General features: G+C 40.0%; 1 protein-coding gene across 4 annotated transcripts in view; it reads left to right on the forward strand.

The window, feature by feature from the left end:
- The window catches only part of LOC139445980 (potassium voltage-gated channel protein Shal-like), a 92,512-nt gene extending 84,587 nt beyond the window's left edge, over positions 1-7,925 (forward strand). For 3 of the 4 annotated variants that reach the window (XM_071227231.1, XM_071227232.1, XM_071227233.1), the window contains one exon: positions 191-7,925. In XM_071227231.1, the coding sequence (XP_071083332.1) occupies positions 191-472 (282 nt within the window). In that variant the 3' untranslated portion in view covers positions 473-7,925. The remainder of the gene's footprint in view (positions 1-190) is intronic. The other variant, XM_071227234.1, reaches the window with a different exon arrangement.
- The last annotated feature ends 11,219 nt before the right edge of the window (positions 7,926-19,144 follow it).

The raw sequence follows: 19,144 nt of genomic DNA on the forward strand, positions 1-19,144 counted from the left end.
TCTTGCTACAACGAATCTTGTTCAATCTGCATTCTGGATGATGATCTGAAATCTCAAAATTCATCTTCTATCCAAGAGATGCCCGTGAAACATGCACGTTCTTAACATGTATTTTATGTATTTTCTACATTATGCACAATATTGTGTATGTTTGCTCTTAATAACAATCTGAAACTACGTTCCTTTTCAGGGTCGAACACACGATAGACATGCCTTGGAGCAGGAAGAGCTGAACGACATTCAAATCCGACTTCCCACAATAAACCGATCATCTCGCTCAAGCCTGAATGCTGTTGAGTGTACAAATAGTAAATCTAACAATACTCTAACCGTGACAACAGCCATAGTGACACTCCCCACTCCAAGTACCACCTCAGAGACGGAATCATTAAAAACCCAGAGTACAAGTGGGACTATGTCTCCTCCCACGCAATCTCAGAACCCAGGAGTTGTGAGGATATCTACCTTGTAACAGCATTTCTGGGCATTCCCATGTAGAGTAGAAATTTTCAACCACCTTGTTTATTATGACATTTTTATCAACTTCAAGTTTATACGCGTGATTGTGATACAAGGCGAGTCACTGAATTTCTTGTGGATGGTAAGCATTATGACTTTTTCTTTAATTATCTTCCCATTGGTGATACTGTGTATCTTTTTGCTACCGAGGAGTAGTTGTAGATTTTATCAGCCAGACATGAGATCGGAAACAATTTGATTCCAAGCCATGATACAGCACTGAGCAAGGTGAATACATGATTTGAGTGAGGAGTATGACGATCTACCTATTCTTATCGACCATGCATATGTGTGTGGTTATGAGAAAGGAACGATTCTGGATCTGTGTTGATGGGTCGTACAAGATATTTATTGCCTGAATACAATCCACTGAAAGGTCATGTGATTTGTACGCAACTAACCACGTGATACACCACAAAGATGGCTGTGCGTTTTACCACGTGGAAGTTTCAAAAAGTGTATTTCATGCATTATCTACCCCGGATATTCCAGTGAGAGCTGCAATTTTCACACTCGAGGAACGAGCACCGAAAATCCCAAAGTCGGATACCATTGGATAGAATGTCGAAGGGAGCGTTCAATTGTGATTGCGATACTTTTGATATTATGGGATGTTGGTTTACAAGTTCCTAACTCGCCTTCATGGCGGTCCTCGGAGATGCAATGTTTAAGCTTTACAATGCTCCAGTACTTTGTTTGAACTGTTGAGTGTCCTGTACATATTTTCTAATTTATTTATTTTACAATTTTTGCATATCATTTTAATGTGTAACGCATCCTGATCTCAACGTCCTGGCGGTCCCTGCCAACACGAGTCTGTACCGTACATTGTACGGAGTTTGTACCGTACAGTGTACGGAATTTGTGTCGTACAGTGTACAGAGTTTGTGCCGTACAGTGTACAGAGTTTGTACTGCACGGTGTACAGAGGTTGTGCCGTGCGGTGTAGAAGAGTGTGCCGTATGGTGGACAGAGCTTGTGCCGTACAGTGTACGGAGTTCGTACCAAACAATGTACGAAGGTTATACCTGAAGGTATAGAGGTAGAATAGTACAATATGCGATATGTACCGTAATTGTACATCATCTGTACCATGCAGGATACTTAATCTGTACCGTACAGTGTACAAATTCTGTTCTGTACAGTTTGCAGAGTCTGTACGTACAATGCAGGCCGTAGCCTCCCGGAAAAGCAGGAAATCTGTATCAAATATTTATGGTCGACGAAACTGTTGTCAGAGCGTATACGAGATTTCAGGCTCTTATCAGAACTATTGCCGGTCGACAGAACCTTGGGGTCGTTACTGCTAAGACTAAAATCTATAGTTACAGCTAGTTTATCCATTGCTTTTGCTCACATAACATAGAATACAATTCTAGAATGTACGTTGAACTATTTTTTGTATATTTGTTGTAATCAGTGTAACACAAATTAAAAGGTTTGTAGCGTAGATTTTTAGATGTCTTTTATAAAACGTAGTGTACTTTCAACTTAATTGCAAATATATTTGATACAGATTTCCAAATGTATTGAGAGTATATGACATAGCAGAATCATATGTACAATGACACATTTCATTAAATGGAAACTTAACACTGTACAGTAATGTGTAAATTTCCTTCATGTTTACATTTCCATTTTCGGAAACGTGTATATTGGTGGATGTAAGCAGTCATTTCAAGACACAAACCACAGGGAATGTCCCTCGTTTTAACATAATGAGAATCTATACGACTGTGCTTGTGCTAATATTGTTTTTATCCTTGATGGGGAGAGGTCTTTTCATAATATAATTAAGCAGTGGTTTCATCTTTGTTTCTTTGCTTGAGGAGTTTTCGATACCTAGTGCCCCATATAGTATGCACCCGTCTGCGTCTATTTGTATTCACCTAGTTTTAACCACACCCAGTGTAGATATCACAAACAGTTTGAACATAGTGACAGATTTATATCATTTTGTTGTTAATTTTCATATTTTTTTCATTTTCTTGACAAACATTGCATACCTCATTCTTTCTCATGAAACCACATCGTCTTATCTTCATCTGCCCGAAATCTGGCACGGGATTGTCAAAAAGGGGCTTATATTATTAATCTTCCATTTCCACTACAAGCTATATTACTAACATTAACGTCCACACAACAAAAGGTAGAATTTGCAAACCTCTGGTATACATGGAAACAAGTGCTCTTTCTTTCGAACAGCTTGCTTTGGTTCCAGAATATGTAATTCTAGATTAGTTTGCAAACTATACTTTTTGAGAAGTGACATTTAAATTTGAAATTGCTATTGAAGGTTTTCTGGAAGAGTGTTGTTGCTCTGGAATGTTTCGTCCTAGGGGGTGTTAGAATCCAAGTTTACAAAAACGTCCCCGCACCCACCTTGTCGCCATGGTAACCATGAATTCATTTAACGTCATACTCTTCATTTTGCTGTGTATGGCTGCGCCAACTGAACAAAATATGACAGATTAATCTAAGCTGTAATAATATGTGTTTATATTTCAAATCACATCAAGCATTTCGGATGGCTCAAAAGAATTTAATGACATTTTAAATATTAGTATGCTGACAATTTTGTATAAAATATGTCCTTCCCGAGTCTGCATATGTAGAAACATTCACGAGAACAACGTTGATAAATTAATACAAGTGGTTGCAACAACCTGGTATCTATGGTTACAGAAATTAAAAAAAGTCTCACGCCTTTGTGTAATAACTAGTGTGTGTTGATACACATTGTCAGATTGTGGTTTCTAATAAATGAAATATGACAGATCTTTCACTACTGAATGACCATTGTCACTTTGTTATAGATGAGATAGCTCTCTCATTTACGGTTTAAGTCTAGCTCTAAACTGATATGATATAATGTTCTTAATGGTCATAATATGTATCCAGAACCAATTGGTATATTGTAATAACATACTGTAATTAAATTCGAAACAAAATTGTCAAAGTTAGTGAACCTTTGTAGGTTTCTGAGCAAATACTTATGTTCCATTTGATTTGTATGCAGCACCGTCCATTTCTTATGATTATATAGTTCCGACATAATTATGGTACTGATACCAAAATAAATGCTTTTTATTGCGTTATGATTTAAATGATATATTAGTTCACTCACAGTATGGTATGACATGATATGTTATGGCAGAGATGGTAAAACGTACTATGTTTCAAGCGAGGTTTCTTCAAAGTGATATTCCTTATCATTCCATGTAAAACGTATTCTATATACTGTATTGTGTGCTACCTCCAGACCCGGCAGCTCATGGAAACCGTACTAATCAAAATATAGATATTCTGGAAAGCTTTAGATACCGAGGACATAAACTGGCCAATAGGTTCCTGAAACGTATTGCTTGCTTATTGATTGATACATTGATATGTCGTGGTCGTAAACCCTTGAAAACCAAGAAGTATATAGCTCAACTCTATCTGTAACTGGCATTGCTAGAGAAAGGTTTGAAAAGTAAATACATGGAAAAGACACGTTAGCGTTTACCTTCTGTTAGAAGCAAGTGCCTGTGTCACGAAAATGCAAAGCAAGAAAGTTGAATTAATAACCATGGTTGCTCAAATAAATTAACAAAACTCGAAAGAAAGAGAATTGTCCTAGTTTGAAAGATGCAAATATATCTTCCCCAAACAACCTGCAGGTATCTATCTTCAGAATATGCGTTTGAAAAGAGTTCCGTGTGTTTCTAAGTGAGGAACATTTAATTCTTGCCTCGACTAGGTTTGCATTGCACTGTGAATTATATTATTTCATAATAACCAGGTAAATAGAATATAGACAAAACATGCTGCCTCTCCAGGTGTAATTATGCCATATGAAGTCAGGCTAGACACCAATAGGACACTAAGGCCAGTTTGAACACCGTTGCAGGAGCCATAAAAATAACAACACTGTCCTTTACCATCTACACATTTAACCGTGGGAACGACCGCGTGAAGGTGAATGGAGATAATTCCGTATGATTCCTTAATCCGGAAATGTGTTAATCCTAATTTGAATGCAAAAGCTACCCGATTAACGGGTTCCACTGTATATCTAAGTCGAGATTAAATTTGTGAAATGGGTATAACAGATGTACATCCTAAGTGTATAATAGAATTTCAAGACTGTTTGTTGAATATTTACGACACATTTTATCTCAGTGCGATGTAAAATCCCTTGTTGAGTTTTTCCACACATTTGTTGTATGAATTGTTGAAGTATTAGTGATGTTATGATGTCTTGGATGTGTGTTGAAAGTTGCTGGAATGAGAACAAAGGGTTTTCATGACCATAACTTACGTTAATGTAGATAAAGACAAATACGTGAAAGACGTTTTTGATATTTTCAAACCGCTCAATTTGCAGTGATGAGACACGCATTGATTACACCTAGGGCTAGACAAATATTATATTACATATTATAGACATTTTACTTGTACATGATAATTGAACAGTTGTATTGACACTTGCATAACAACTGAATGTTAAAGAGTTGAAATTTTATAATTATGGATTCTTTAAATAAGTCCTATGACTATTTCCACGAAATGGCATTTATTGAAATTATTTTTTCAATTATTTTAAGAAATGAAGACGTTATACAACTCCAGTGACATAATAATCCTACGTTCAAAGTGGTAAAAACTGGTAAACCATCAGGGAAAATAAGTAAGGTTTCAAAGTATATTCTCATGGTAAAAATGATCGAAGTTACCATTGGAACCATACAGACACTAATTGAATCGGCATGAGGCATTATTCAGTCCTCAACACCACTTGTGATACGAAAATTGTTAAGCAATAGAACACTACTGTAGTTAGAGGAAGACATCAAGCGAGTGATTTAGAGTGGAAGACCTAAAGTAACACGTGACCCAAATACGTCACCGTGGAATTCTTCACGCGTCACCAGTGTTACAACTACCAGTTTTAAACAACCAGAGACGCTCAAAATAACACTATGATCTAACGTGCAGCGCTTGTATTGGACGCTTGATAGCTGCCCTTAACAATCACGGATTTTAAAGTTATGGTTGCTTGATTACGCAAGTGTGTAACCTCTGCCAGTAAGTAAATTGTAATCAGTGTGTAATGGGCGTTGGTATCATTCTCATTTCATATATTTTGCATCATATTTTTAATACTCAGAAACATTTGTTCGGATTTTTTTTATTTTCTGGAATTTGATCGCCCCATGTTTGAATTGGAGCAAAACAGAATTTTTTTATATGCTTCTTGGTTTACATTTATTAAATTTGTTCATGGTTTATATCCATGCCAGCTTCATTTTTATTGCTTTTATTAATCTTCTTGAACTCGTTTATTCTTTTTTTCGTACATTATGTTATATTGTAACCATCATTTTGAGACATTCAATATATCCTGTTAATTTCAGTGATGGTAGGGACAAAATATTCTCATTTCTTACATTGACCACCCGTATGTGTATCATAGAGAACGAAACACCCACCTACTTATGATTGAACAATGTTTATCAATATATGATGAAATTATCCATTTTACATCAATGTTTTCTTTTAGCGTTTTTTTTTTAGTTTTGTACAAGAAATTACCATAACGAGCAGAGTACAGTAACACTTGTATAAAGTGACATTTTCACATACCCATAGCGAGGCTCCATCCTTTACAGTATATAAATGTGAGTATTTTTGTCAGAAGTAGTAACTTTTATTCGGATCACCTTTAATCTAATAAACGGTCGTAATGACTTTCGGTTCATCTTTACTGAACAAATCAGAAAGGGATCATGAATATTTTGGGGTATGTATTTTTCAGTATTGACGATTGAGCACAGAATTTCATAAAATTATCCCCCACAATATTCATGATCCTTAACTTGTTTTTGTTCAGTGTGTATAAACAAAGACATTCAATGACATGTTATGATTCATTGTCTAACAAACAAAATATTGTAGACTATTTGTGATTGCATATCTTTGTCTTCATGTACAAAGCGGTTATACCGACTAATGTTACCGATAGTTGATCAAGTGTTATTTAATGTTTATAACAGTTTTCAACTGGTCTTCACATACCATCATCCTTCATTCAAAGGTTTGCTTAGCAATTTTTCTAATTACAACAGTATCAAGTATAAGACCACTTGTTATATTGTAGGTGGTAGAGTGTTTTTCATGCCAACTAATGGAAAACTATGTTGTACCATTTTTACTGATATTACCACTGTGTATGTGTGGGATTGTCACGTATCTTCATCCTCTCCCAGAGACGAATGCTATCAGCGTATGGGATGAAGTTATGGTCTGTATGGTAAGAATGGTTTATAAGATCTTAGCCTAATTTATACTGCTCCAACTCTTCCCCTTTAGCTAATTTAGAGTCTGCCAACCACGTGGGAAGACGATCATGTTCCGCTGTTGACCTTGACAGTAGTCTTAAGTGAAACATACTTCTCATAAAATGCATTAAACTGTGAGTTTTTCTTTTTGTAGATTTGATATGTATTTGATTACATTTTGCACTTAATTGTCTTTCACAAAGTCTTTCATAAAGTAGCCTGGGAAATAAGGAATTATATTATGCACCTTACTGTTGTGAGTTTTTTTTCTTCATGTTTTATCGTGGCTTCTGGTCGAGTCGGTTTTGTACTGAGTACTAGATGAAGTGTATTCACACAGTCTCCATCGTGGCTGATGAAGAAAACATCCTCCGTATCACCCCATGCTTCTGGTTGTATTTCAGTACAGGTCACGTGACTCTGACAATAATGGCCGCGACTGGACTAACATGATACCTTCTTATATTGGTGATTACTTCATTACAGCTGATCATTTTAACTCGTGTATCTCAGGATTTTGTCGGTAGTGTTAACTTTAGATTCCACATCCAGAATATATGCTTTTTGTTTGTCATTTTTTTTAATTCACAGAATATTTGTTAATTTACTGGAGAATATCTGAGATTCGACTGGTAGTTTTTCTTAATTTTTAATCTTCTTTCTTCACACATTGTACATTAGGGTCGCTTAGTGTACTGCTCAGGCCAGACCACCTGGAGCCTTACAGTTCTGTCGACTTGCTATAGTGTTTATGGCATCCTTGTTTTAATTAACCACTTCATAAATCCCTCTCTTAGTATTACTACCTTAACACAGAAAATCCTACAAGGGAGATAAGTGTGTCTGACTGGCAGATATTCAGGGTACACCTGAAGGCCCATTCCCCACGTTTCATACTCGTGGGCATTCGGAGCCAAGGTTCTGGTGCTCTACAGAACTTCCACGTTTAATGAGCTACATTTTTATTCCAACATACATCTTTATTGAGCACTCTCGCTACCGCCCTCTCAGCTAGACATTGCTTGGTTGCTACTGGTGAACATTGTTATTCTACAATTTCCAGGTATTAATAAAAACCCTTAAAATTAACATGTTTGTTTTTATTTTGCCTGAGGATTATTTCAACAGCATCAGGGTCTTTGGTAATATTTATGTCAACACACCACAAAATAAGTGAGTCGGTGAGCGAACGTGGATATGCTGCTGAGAGGCCAAACATCAAAATCATGATGAAGATAAAAAGATCATGCTTACTTTAACTGCAAAGATGTAACACAACGTAATTCTTTGAAATCTTTCATTCAACGCTGATGCGGCATTGAGCAATATTCACTCCCTCACTCTTCAGCTCCATACACCTGTATGCATTTTGAACATGTATGATGCATTTATAATAAAAACACCATCAGGTATAAAGGAGTAATGCAAACATGAAAACTGTATATAGCAACAATGACAATTACTGATCTCTGCCAATATTAATCTAACCAGGCCTGATTGAATAGCTACGTGCAATTAATTGTAGAATTGAATAAAATAAGACGATTGGGGGCAGTAATATAACAGGTTTAAGTCGCTCCAATTTTGCTTATTCGCTAAATTCCAACGTTTTGACTTGTCGGTGTTACGAGGAGATTTCCATGTCGAAACGCAAAAATTAACGGTACGTAGAGAACTAAATCAGAAATCAGTAAATTGCCACACAAGATGAATGAATAATCAATAAATACATTGAAACACACAGTTTTAGGTTTACAATCACCCAACAATGGGTAAAAGAAGAGGCATCAGTAGAACGTAGCCTGGTGCACCCACGAATGTTCAGAACTTGTGCCACTGTCTTGAAACAGGCATTTCTCCGTTTTTGACACCAGAAGAATGTTGAAAGCTGGCAAGTATTCGGTGTTGTCAAATAGGTTTCCAATCGCGCACTTCCCCAGCAGATAAGAATCAAGTCAGGTTGTAAAAGGCTTCGAATCGACCTCTTCTCGCTCTTTTATAGGTACAGCCAGCTGTTCAGAAACTGTCCCATCCCGAATCGTCGCGAACGATCAAGCCTGGCATTGTCCTTAACATAACTAGGGGCAGATAACTCTAATAATAGCTTCCGCCGACAGCCCTCGACATTTTACCAGCACATCAATCATTTGCTGCCACTGACATGTACTACAAATTAACTTACACCAGTCTCCACTGGGCAAAAGCCAAATGCCGGATGTCTAGATTCTTTCAATCGGGGAGTGGGGTGTTACCGGATGAGCAATATTCGCAAAAATCAGGTTTTCATGGCTATTGCAGGTAAAGTCAATTCACTGTTCTAATCGCCCACTGTTTTTGTGTTGGTGCTGCTCTCAATGGACGTGGGATTTTGGACATCAAACGTGTTGATGTTGTTGTGTTTACATGGCCCTTTACCATTTATGAATATACAAATTCCATTGCTTGTACTTCATTCACATCTCGGAGTCGCTGGGTAGGAGATATGTTAGATATGTTTAAGGATTTTTAAACTCGGTTAGTTGTGCACCAGTTCTGACGATTGGATTTCAAAGCAGTAAATGTAGAGGAACGTGAACTATTTGGGGAAACTATTATTACCAAAGGCATTGGAAAAAAGGACGTATGATGCTGATGCTTTTGTTTGCAATAGTGGTACAGAGTTGATACTTGGCGTTCATTTCCTGAAAAATGTTGGCGCAACTATTTTCAGAAGTATGCATTAATTATTAAATAAGAATCATTACATCTGAAATCAAAACAGGATCAGATAAATTCAGTACAAGTATGGAGAGTTGAAGTCTTGTGACATTCTGTCATACCACCAGCTCTTGAGATAGTCATTCCTGCAAGAATACAGTTACAGCATGATATTAGACTTGTAGGATTGACAGAGCCAAAGTGTCATATCATGGAAAAGAAGGAAATCATGGCTGCCAAACTTCTAGCACAACCACGATAAAAAGTCAAAATTATTGGTTGAGCATTTAAACGGGTCTTCGAGCTTTCCTCACCTAATGGTACAAGCCAAACCACTTTGGGCTTTCCTCCGCAATTATGTTGGCATGCGGTGACACAATTGAAACATTTAGGGACGTTAAAACCAGTCCACTTATTCCCTCATTCACTCCAAACGAATAAATCCCGGGGGAGTTTTCAGATGTCGCGTCATTCCAAATGAATTTACTCATTTTAAAGAATCAATTCAACCAATAACTAAACACAATTTGCCACGGGAGAATACGGTTAGAATGTTGAGCTTCTCAGCCAAAGAGCCCTAGGTACTGGTGTGTTGAATGTATGTACACTGTATGTTAATATGCTATGAATGTAATTGTACTAAAATGCTCAAAAGAAAGTGTTCAAACATGTTTGGTGGTGGATAAAAATTAAACAAACAAGAGGGTTTTGTATTTGATACGAGTATCACAGTTGTTTTTTGGACCTTTTGTATAGTGTGTTTTGTCTCTTGTTTTAGCCCAGTAAGGTTTTGATAATGTTTGTATTTGTTGATGAAATGTTGTGTTGTATACTTTCTTTTGCCCGGCGGTTTACTAAATCTCTGAACTTGTTCATACTAATTACATATTATAGAAAAAAAATGTTTGTTAAACGCCATACTCAGCAATATTTCAGCTATATGACGGCGGTCTATAATTAATTAAGTCTGGACCAGTCAATCCAGTGATTGACATCATGAGCACCCTCTGCAATTGGGATACGATGACATGCATCAACCCGATCCCGTTAGTCGCCTCTTACAGCAAGAATGGGTTGCTGGAGACCTATTCTAACCCGGATCGTCACGGGTTTATAGAAGAAGTAATCAATTTGAAACTTATGTGATGGGATAGCCTGGTGGTTTAAGCATTGCTTCGTCGAGCAGATTATCGGGTTCGATTCCGCACATAGGTACAATGTGTGAATCCCATTCTTGGTGTCAACACTATGATGTATTGGAACATTACCTAAACCAGACAGTCAACAGTGGGATGGGTTTTCAACATTTTAACCCACGAGAACCCGAACTCACGATAACCGGATCCCGGCAGTCCTAAGGCCCGCATCTCTGCACAGCAAGTTTCGACGCCGTGCATCCCTTTAGACTTTAATACATGATGAGAAATGATTAGAAAACTGAACTCTCTTATCTCCTTCATACAAACGTATTTACAACGTAAAATAATCTATTTGTTCACAATCGCAAGTTCGCGTACAAATTAAGTAGCAAACGTACATAACTATATTGTCTAACTATATTTTCGTTAACACGATGTCACATTGTACCGATAGGAAGTTTATGTGTTATTATAGAATAAGGCTTAAGTCTTTCGGATCCTTATTGTGTAAGTGGTCATCCCAGACATAGCCAATATAGACTTCAGAAAAGGTGCTAAGTAATATTACCTTTTTTAATCTCTGCCTCAGCCTGGCAATGACGTTAACACCGGTAATGTCATTATGACTTGGCTGCTTGCAAAGGATGTCTGTATCATGGTATTATAGGACCCTTGTTAGCGTATTCTGATTAACGACTGACTACATTAACCAGCCTCGGATAAAGAACATGTGGCAGATGCCATTTCCGATAACCAATTTAGCCGCTATGTAAATAACATTAAAGATATGTGATCTGATCAAAGATGTTTCCATCTCTTGGTGCTATTTGATTGGGTTTGGTTTCTTGTTGTCTTGGAGAGGTGGCAGTTATTATGTGTTATGGGATAGAGACAGGGACAGAGATAGACAGAGAGAGACACAGAGAGAGATAGATAGACAGAGAGAGACACAGAGAGAGAGAGAGAGAAAGAGAGAGAGAGAGAGAGAGAGAGAGAGAGTATGTTTTTACGCCGCTTTTTCAGCAATACCACGGCGGGTAACACCAGAAATTGGCTTCGAAACCGGGTCTTCGGCGAGAGAGAGAGAGAGAGAAAGAGAGAGACAGAGACACACAGAGAGGGGGAGAGAGAGACAGAGAGAGGCAGGCATACAGACAGACAGACAGACAGACAGGAAAGGGGGAGATATGAAATACATCCCCATCGAATAACCGTTTCTTATATATATTTTTATCCACCATCAAACATGGAAGTAGACTTTCCTTTGTTCTGCTGTTACATATATGTTGCACTCTGCCAATAAAGAGGTTACACATTTTTCAGACATAAAATACTGATTGATTATCTGTTTCCAGGCACCAAACAACACAAATAGTTCCATGTGAGTGAGAAACGGCTACCGGCGCGTGAACCTGTGATATGTAATCTAAGGGAGACAACTCTAACGAGACCACATTTAGTATTCTACTTTTAGGTGTCTAGTACAAGTGGTCATCAGGTACCTTTTATCTATTGTGCTATTATTGTCTTTAAACTGTAAGGAATTGCGATTTATAAATAGTGTAATCCCGTGTACATGGAATATGAATAAAACAATTTGAAAAATATTAGACTTGATGTTATGTAAATAAACGGATAAGAATACATCCTGGGTATATCAATGTCCGATGTAATGGTGTGCAATGTTAAGATGGATAATAAAATTTTGATTTTAATGTTCTATGGTCAGAAAGAGTAAAACAATAAGCGTGTTTTAAACAAATACAGAAAGTGAATAAAATAGAGAAGCGCACATAATATACCCGTGAACTTTTGAACATATCACTATTGTTGAAGTCAAGGTTATTGAGCGAGAGGAATGTGGCAGCCATTTTAGGGTGGGGCGATGGCCCCTAACAACGGAGCATGGGATCACTCCGACAACAATACTGCCAGCTGCGTCAACACAGTCGCTACAATAAATTACAGGACATTGTGACGTCATCTGTTACCATGATGTCACAATCAAATGACATCGCTTCTGCTATTGAAGCTGTTCGCCTGTGCGATTTTTTAATTACATCAAGGCCTAGTTTCCACCTTTGCCATTTCAAGCCTACTTTTCTTGGCTTGATCGTTCCGCCAACCTGTGTTGAACTCGAGTTGGCTTTACAAAGACAATATCACAGTAGACGACCTAGTCGATCAGATAACGAAAAGAGTTGTGATGTCTTCCCTCACAAACAAAATGGTAGATTAACACAGTGAAGATACTGCCGCGCTCCTCTCTTACAGGAAATTGAGGCACGCAGACGACACAGTATCAAGTTACACTGTACATTGCGGTAGCATGATATGCTCAGCATGGGTCGTCTAAAAATAGCACGGCATCTCAATCACTGCGATAAGCATTCAGTCGTTCGAGTTAAAAAAACCAATGAAGTTTGCACTCAAATATATGAATAAGTATAAGTACTTCTTTGTCACGAGGAACACAAGGTTTCGGTGTATACACTTACCTCTTCACCTGATGAAGGAGTAAGCATATAATTCGAAAAGTGGTTTATTATCAAATTAAGAAATGACTATGTTCATACCATATCATCAATGGGATGTTTCTGTCGGTGTCCGTCTGATTATCAGCACGCCTTCTTAAATATTCTGGAGAGAGAGAGAGAGAGAGAGAGAGATAGAGAGAGAGAGTATGGTATGAGAGAGAGAGAGAGAGAGAGAGAGAGAGAGAGAGAGAGAGAGAGCGGGTCACGTCAGAACGACCTTTCATCCGACAAATGAAAGCGTCGCTTACCAGATCATGAAAGTGACAGTCGGAATGTGTTTTCCAATCATGCAACCTCGAAAACGTTCACACAGGGTGATTCCGAACGACAGTTACGGCCTGAACGACTGATTCCGTCAAAATGTCGTCTATCTCTCGCTTCCTTGGGATAAACATTTGAATAGAGGAGGCGTTGCAAAGTATGTGGGAAGCACTACAATCTCTGCAATATATTAGACATTCCGGAATGTTTGTTCGTTCAGTTTTCAAAATTTTAATCGAGAACCATGTCAACATATTTTTCAAGCGAAGGCTGAAATGGAAGTCGCCAGGTTGAAACGAGTGCCGTGAAACTCAAGAAAGCTGCTTTCTAATTGGCAGATTTCGACTTCTTGTCAGTCATTTCAGTTGTCGGTCAGTTTCTGTTTGCAAAAGGTCGTTCTGACGTGATCCCAAATGGGATGTCCTCAGATCTTTGTTGAGCGGTAGCGAGAACTTAGATCTGATTTTAATGAGACTGGAGAGAGAGGGGAGGGGAAAGAGAGAGAGAGGGAGGGAGAGAGGGGGAGAGGGAGAGAGAGAAAAAAGAGAGAGGGGAGGGAGGGAGGGAGAGAAAAGACAGAGAGAGAGTATCAAATTGAGAGCAGTTACAAAAACGAGTTTTACTGTGCATTGTGTTGATCATCCGTCAAATAGTACTCACAAATACAATAAAGAATCACTACGTGTACAAACGGATACATTCACAATGCCCAAATACAAATGTATTAATGTTGACTGTATACATATTGACGTACGTTTAGCTATCAGTCTCACATCGTTATTGATATATATTTCACTGGCTGAGGATTATTGATCTGTAATGAAAATTCAATGTACCGCGTTGCTTGTCAGTAGTATGCCGCCCCTTTGGATCGATATATCGATCCCCGTCAGCCTACTGATCAATCGAATCACTACTGTTATTCAGACAGGTTCGTTAGTTGCGTAATACCAAGTTGGCGTTTTTTAATGTGTTTTTTCTTGTTTTAGTCGTCAACGGGTTGCACAATCTGTTTTCATTTCCGTTAATCCGAAATGATAAATTGATATGCTATGAGTAAGTGAGTATGGTTTTACGCCGCTTTTAGCAATATTCCAGCAATATCACGGCGTGGGACACCACAAATGGGCTTCATACATTGTACGCATGTGGAGAATCGAACCAGGGTCTTCGGCGTGACGAGCAAACGCTTTAACCACTAAGCTACCCTACCGCCCTTTGATATGCTGAGTGAATATAATTTGAAGACTGCAGCAAGACGTCGACGCACAGTTCGACTGCTGATGGATCTTCCTCTGCTTCCGATAGTGTTGTTAGCAGTCTGTACAGCTGTCTGAAATCGACGTTGGAGGATATGCATGACAATATAGCGATCCTGACGTCCTGTTGTCACCCGTTGAACGCCTGGGCGTGGCCGATCCTCCACCCTGCCTGTGGCTTGGTAGCGCCTTCTGAGACGACTGATAGTTGACGGATGGACATGAAATTGTTGTGCAACTGTGGATGTTTCTTAATGGAGAGGAGTGAGTGAGTGAGCTAGGTTTCAAACTAGAACGGTATACAACTTGAGGAGGAAACATACACATTATCCAGGTCGTTGACATGGAACACCTTGTTGACCCTTGTAGGCATTTCGGGTTTGACTAGTTCCCGAGCAGCCTAACTGGCCGTACGAGCGACGTAATGGATCGTAGGGTCATACTGGGTGACTTGGTTGACTGTGTGTGTCACCGCATCCTGACGGCGCGAGATGTTGCTATTAATATCATTCACTGGTTTGTCTGGTATGGACTAGAATATTTGCAGTCATATAGCTGGAACAACAAACAATCAATGCTGTCTAGAAATGCACAATGGCGGTAACGTACTGACGGACGAAGGGTCATAATCGTTGATAACCTGGATTTAAACCCTAGATGACTTGTTTCCTGGTGCGACAAAGGGAGGGAACTCTTCACATTGAACACGGCGATATAGACTTAATGGCTATCCGTGCCTACAATGTTGCCTAGCGCCTAGATGACACATATTTATCGTGTGAACTTTATTCCGTTAACTGGGGGTTTGGGTGTCAGCTCATTCAGCTGCATTTTAGTCGAATGACAGGGAACCGCCTCCGTGGTCTAGTGGTGGAACGTACGCCCGGAGAGCGGAAGGTCCGGGGTTCAATCCCCGGCCGCGTCATACCAAAAGACGTTAAAAGATGGTACTTGTGATTACCCTGTCTGGCGCTCGGCATTAAGGGGCTAAAACAAGGACCGGTCGGCTCGGAGTCAGTATACAGTGTCTGAGTGGGGTATTCATATTAAACTGCGACATGGTATCTCAGTGTGCTAGCACTATAAATCGGCATCAGTCCGAACTAGTACAAGCAGCCACACAAACACACACACACGTACATGTCGCTATATGAGTGCAATAATCTTGGACGCGATGTTAAACCCCATTTCACCTCACCTCGAAAGACAGGATAACAGGGGTGGAAGTGGTGCACATTGTAGAAGATTTCCACATGGTTCTGACACGCCAAGAGTCATAAGAGGAACGAATCTGCGATTCAATCCGACGTTCAGCGAATCCTGGCACCAGCTGATCTCTCAACCGCTGATGCACTCCAATACATATTACATGCATAGTGATCTGTTGATTTCCTATGCATCGTGGCACGCGTAGGCGAAAGAATATTCCTGCAGCGGACCACTTCCTTAATATCGCAGTCAACAAATTTCTTGATTTTGTTTTTGTTGGTTCTTAAAAAAATTTCCAAGTAGGCATTAAGTTAAAACCAACCAGAAAGATATATGATTTATTTGATGTCCTTCAACACCAATGCATACATCGAAAAATTGGTTTCCGGATTTTGGCGAACATCCGATTGAGTACTCTCTCCATGCCGTCAACCTGTCCACTATTTCACTGACCCACTTCAACAGCTCGCCCATTTGACACAAACACACTTCAACAGGTCGCCCACTCTTTCACTGACCCACTTCATCAGCTCGCGGGGCGGTCGGGTAGCCCAGTGGTTAAAGCGTTTGCTCGTCACGCCGAAGACCCGGATTCGATTCCCGACATGGGTACAATGTGTGAAGCCCATTTCTGGTGTCCCCCGCCGTGATATTGCTGGAATATTGCTAAAAGCGGCGTAAAACTATATTCACTCACTCACTCATCAGCTCGCCTACTCCTTCTCCAACCCACTTCAACAGCTAGTCCACTCTTTCACTAACCCACTTCATCAGCTTGCCCACTTGACACTAGCCCACTTCATCAGCTCGCCCACTTGACACTAACCCACTTCATCAGCTCGCCCACTTGACACTAACCCACTTCATCAGCTCGCCCACTTGACACTAACCCACTTCATCAGCTCGCCCACTTGACACTAACCCACTTCAACAGGTCACCCACTCTTTCACTGACCCACTTCAACAGCTCGCCCATTTGACACACTTCAACAGGTCGACCACTCCTACTCTAACCCTATTCATCAGCTCGTCCACTCCTTCACTGATGGAGCTTCAGTGTCCCAAAACTCGACTCACACACAGTTTGAAAATGTCGATCAGTTTCTTGAGCGAACATTTGACAGAAGAGAACATATAATCATCTTACAGACTCCACATGCGTTACACAACTGGACACAGAAACAACTGTCTTGATTCTGAAAAATATAAAAACCTACCCCGAAACGATTCTTTTTCACCTACATTTTGGGGCTTGGGGAGGAGTGGGCGAGGGGCTTGGGGTGCCAGGATGGGAGGGCGGGGAGTAGGGGTACGTGGGGGGTGGGGAAGCGGGGAAGGTGCAATGTGAATGTGACTGGACCAAAACACAGAGACCAGAAGCGCACACAAAACAAAGTGTGTGTGACGAAGCAATATTCCAGTCACATGACGGCGGTCTACAAATAATCGAGTCTGGTCCAGACAATCCGGTGATTGTCATCATGAACATCGATCAACGCAATTGGGATACGATGACATGCATCAACCAAGTCAATGAGCCTGACCACCCGATTCCGTTAGTCGCCTCTTACGCGAGCATGGGTCACTGAAGACCAATTCTAGCCCGGATCTTCACCGGTCCCTATCCTAAGACGCACGGATATCCACAGAGTGAGTGAGTGAGTAAGTTGGGTTTAACGCCGCTTTTAACAGTATTCCAGTTATATCAAGGGTGTCAGCTTAATGTGGGAGGAAAGCCCGAAGTGATGCAGGTCTTAGACGTTTACCACTTCGGTGAAACCCACGAGCTTGGGTATGGTGCTGACAAACCTAAAAACATAATCGGGGCGAACCGGGATTCGAACCCACAAGCATAGGTTTCTGGCGTGCCCAGGGGACGCAACTCTGCACAGCGAATCGCGGCGCCTTAGACGACTGGGCCACCCGTGCCCCCAGATATCCACAGAAGTGAGGTAAGCAGACAATAGGTTCATAAAGGACCAACATGTTTTACTTCGCTGTAGGATATCAATATACACTATTATTGTAATCCCAAAACAGATCTTTAGATTAAGATTGGGTTATTTTACTCCTGACAGGAGACGTCGAAAACTACGTGTATGAGTAAACAAATTGAGTCGCATGCGCATGCCAGATGGTGCGAGACTACAATGAATCAGAAACAGTCACATGGGGATGAATTTCATCTACTGCATCAAAGAGTTTAATAACATGCCTGTCGACAAGGGGGATGATCCGTCTTGGCATACTGTCAATGAGGTGATTCACATCTGGTCCAATGCTGTGTCCAGAGCAGCTCCTAATTCTTCCAAGTTGTTTGGTGGTACTGGAAATTACTGGTAAGCAGGCACTGAAGTCCTTTAAAGACAACCTAGACCCTTCTTGTAAGTGGCCGAATTTAGTCCCTTGTATAAGCTTTTTATTCTTTGAAATGTCCCAACTGAAGTTAAACTGGCTGATGGCGCGATTGGTTGCCCAGGTCTAGCCATTCCAACAGTAGCAAAAGGAGTCACCGTCACCACTTTAACAAGGGATATATATCTCTGGATATACAACTTCTTTATAACAATGCGACGTTGTAATCATGTGACGAAGTGTTTTGACTACTGACATGATCAGTAAAGAAGAGGCAAAAGTGTTCATTTTTAAACCTTAAAGAGAAAATCGAACAATCAGCAAGTTAGTAAACTAAAATTTAAAAAATCACGAGTTCGAACTGTGTTATTTGGCTCGTGGAGATCCGGGGTAGAGTAGGTCTTCAGCAACCCATGCTTGCCATAAAAGGCGACTATGCTTGTCGTAAGAGGTGACTAACGGGATCGGTGGTCAGGCCCCCTGACTTGGTTGATGCATGTCAACAATTCCAATTGCGTGGATCGATGCTCATGATATTAATCACTGGATTGTCTGGTCCAGACCGTCATATACCTGGAATATTGCTGATTGCGGCGTTAAACAAGAAACCAACCACCCAAGTGTTGTTACCTAAAATCAGTTTGAGTCACAGGCTTACTTATGTTCATCTATTAGAAGAACGCTTCCCGAAAACCCCTTAAAATCACTCCCAAGGCATTGTTTTGCCAAACTCTCCAACTGGTGTTGCTCAAGTAACAACATTTAAGTGAGTGAATTGGGTTTAACGCCGCTTTTAACATTATTCCAGTTATATTACTGCGTGTCAGCTTAATGTGGGAGGAAAA

This window comes from Haliotis cracherodii, unplaced genomic scaffold (genome assembly GCF_022045235.1).
Source record: "Haliotis cracherodii isolate W230 unplaced genomic scaffold, xgHalCrac1.p SCAF_6, whole genome shotgun sequence".
Classification (NCBI taxonomy): Eukaryota; Metazoa; Mollusca; class Gastropoda; order Lepetellida; family Haliotidae; genus Haliotis; species Haliotis cracherodii.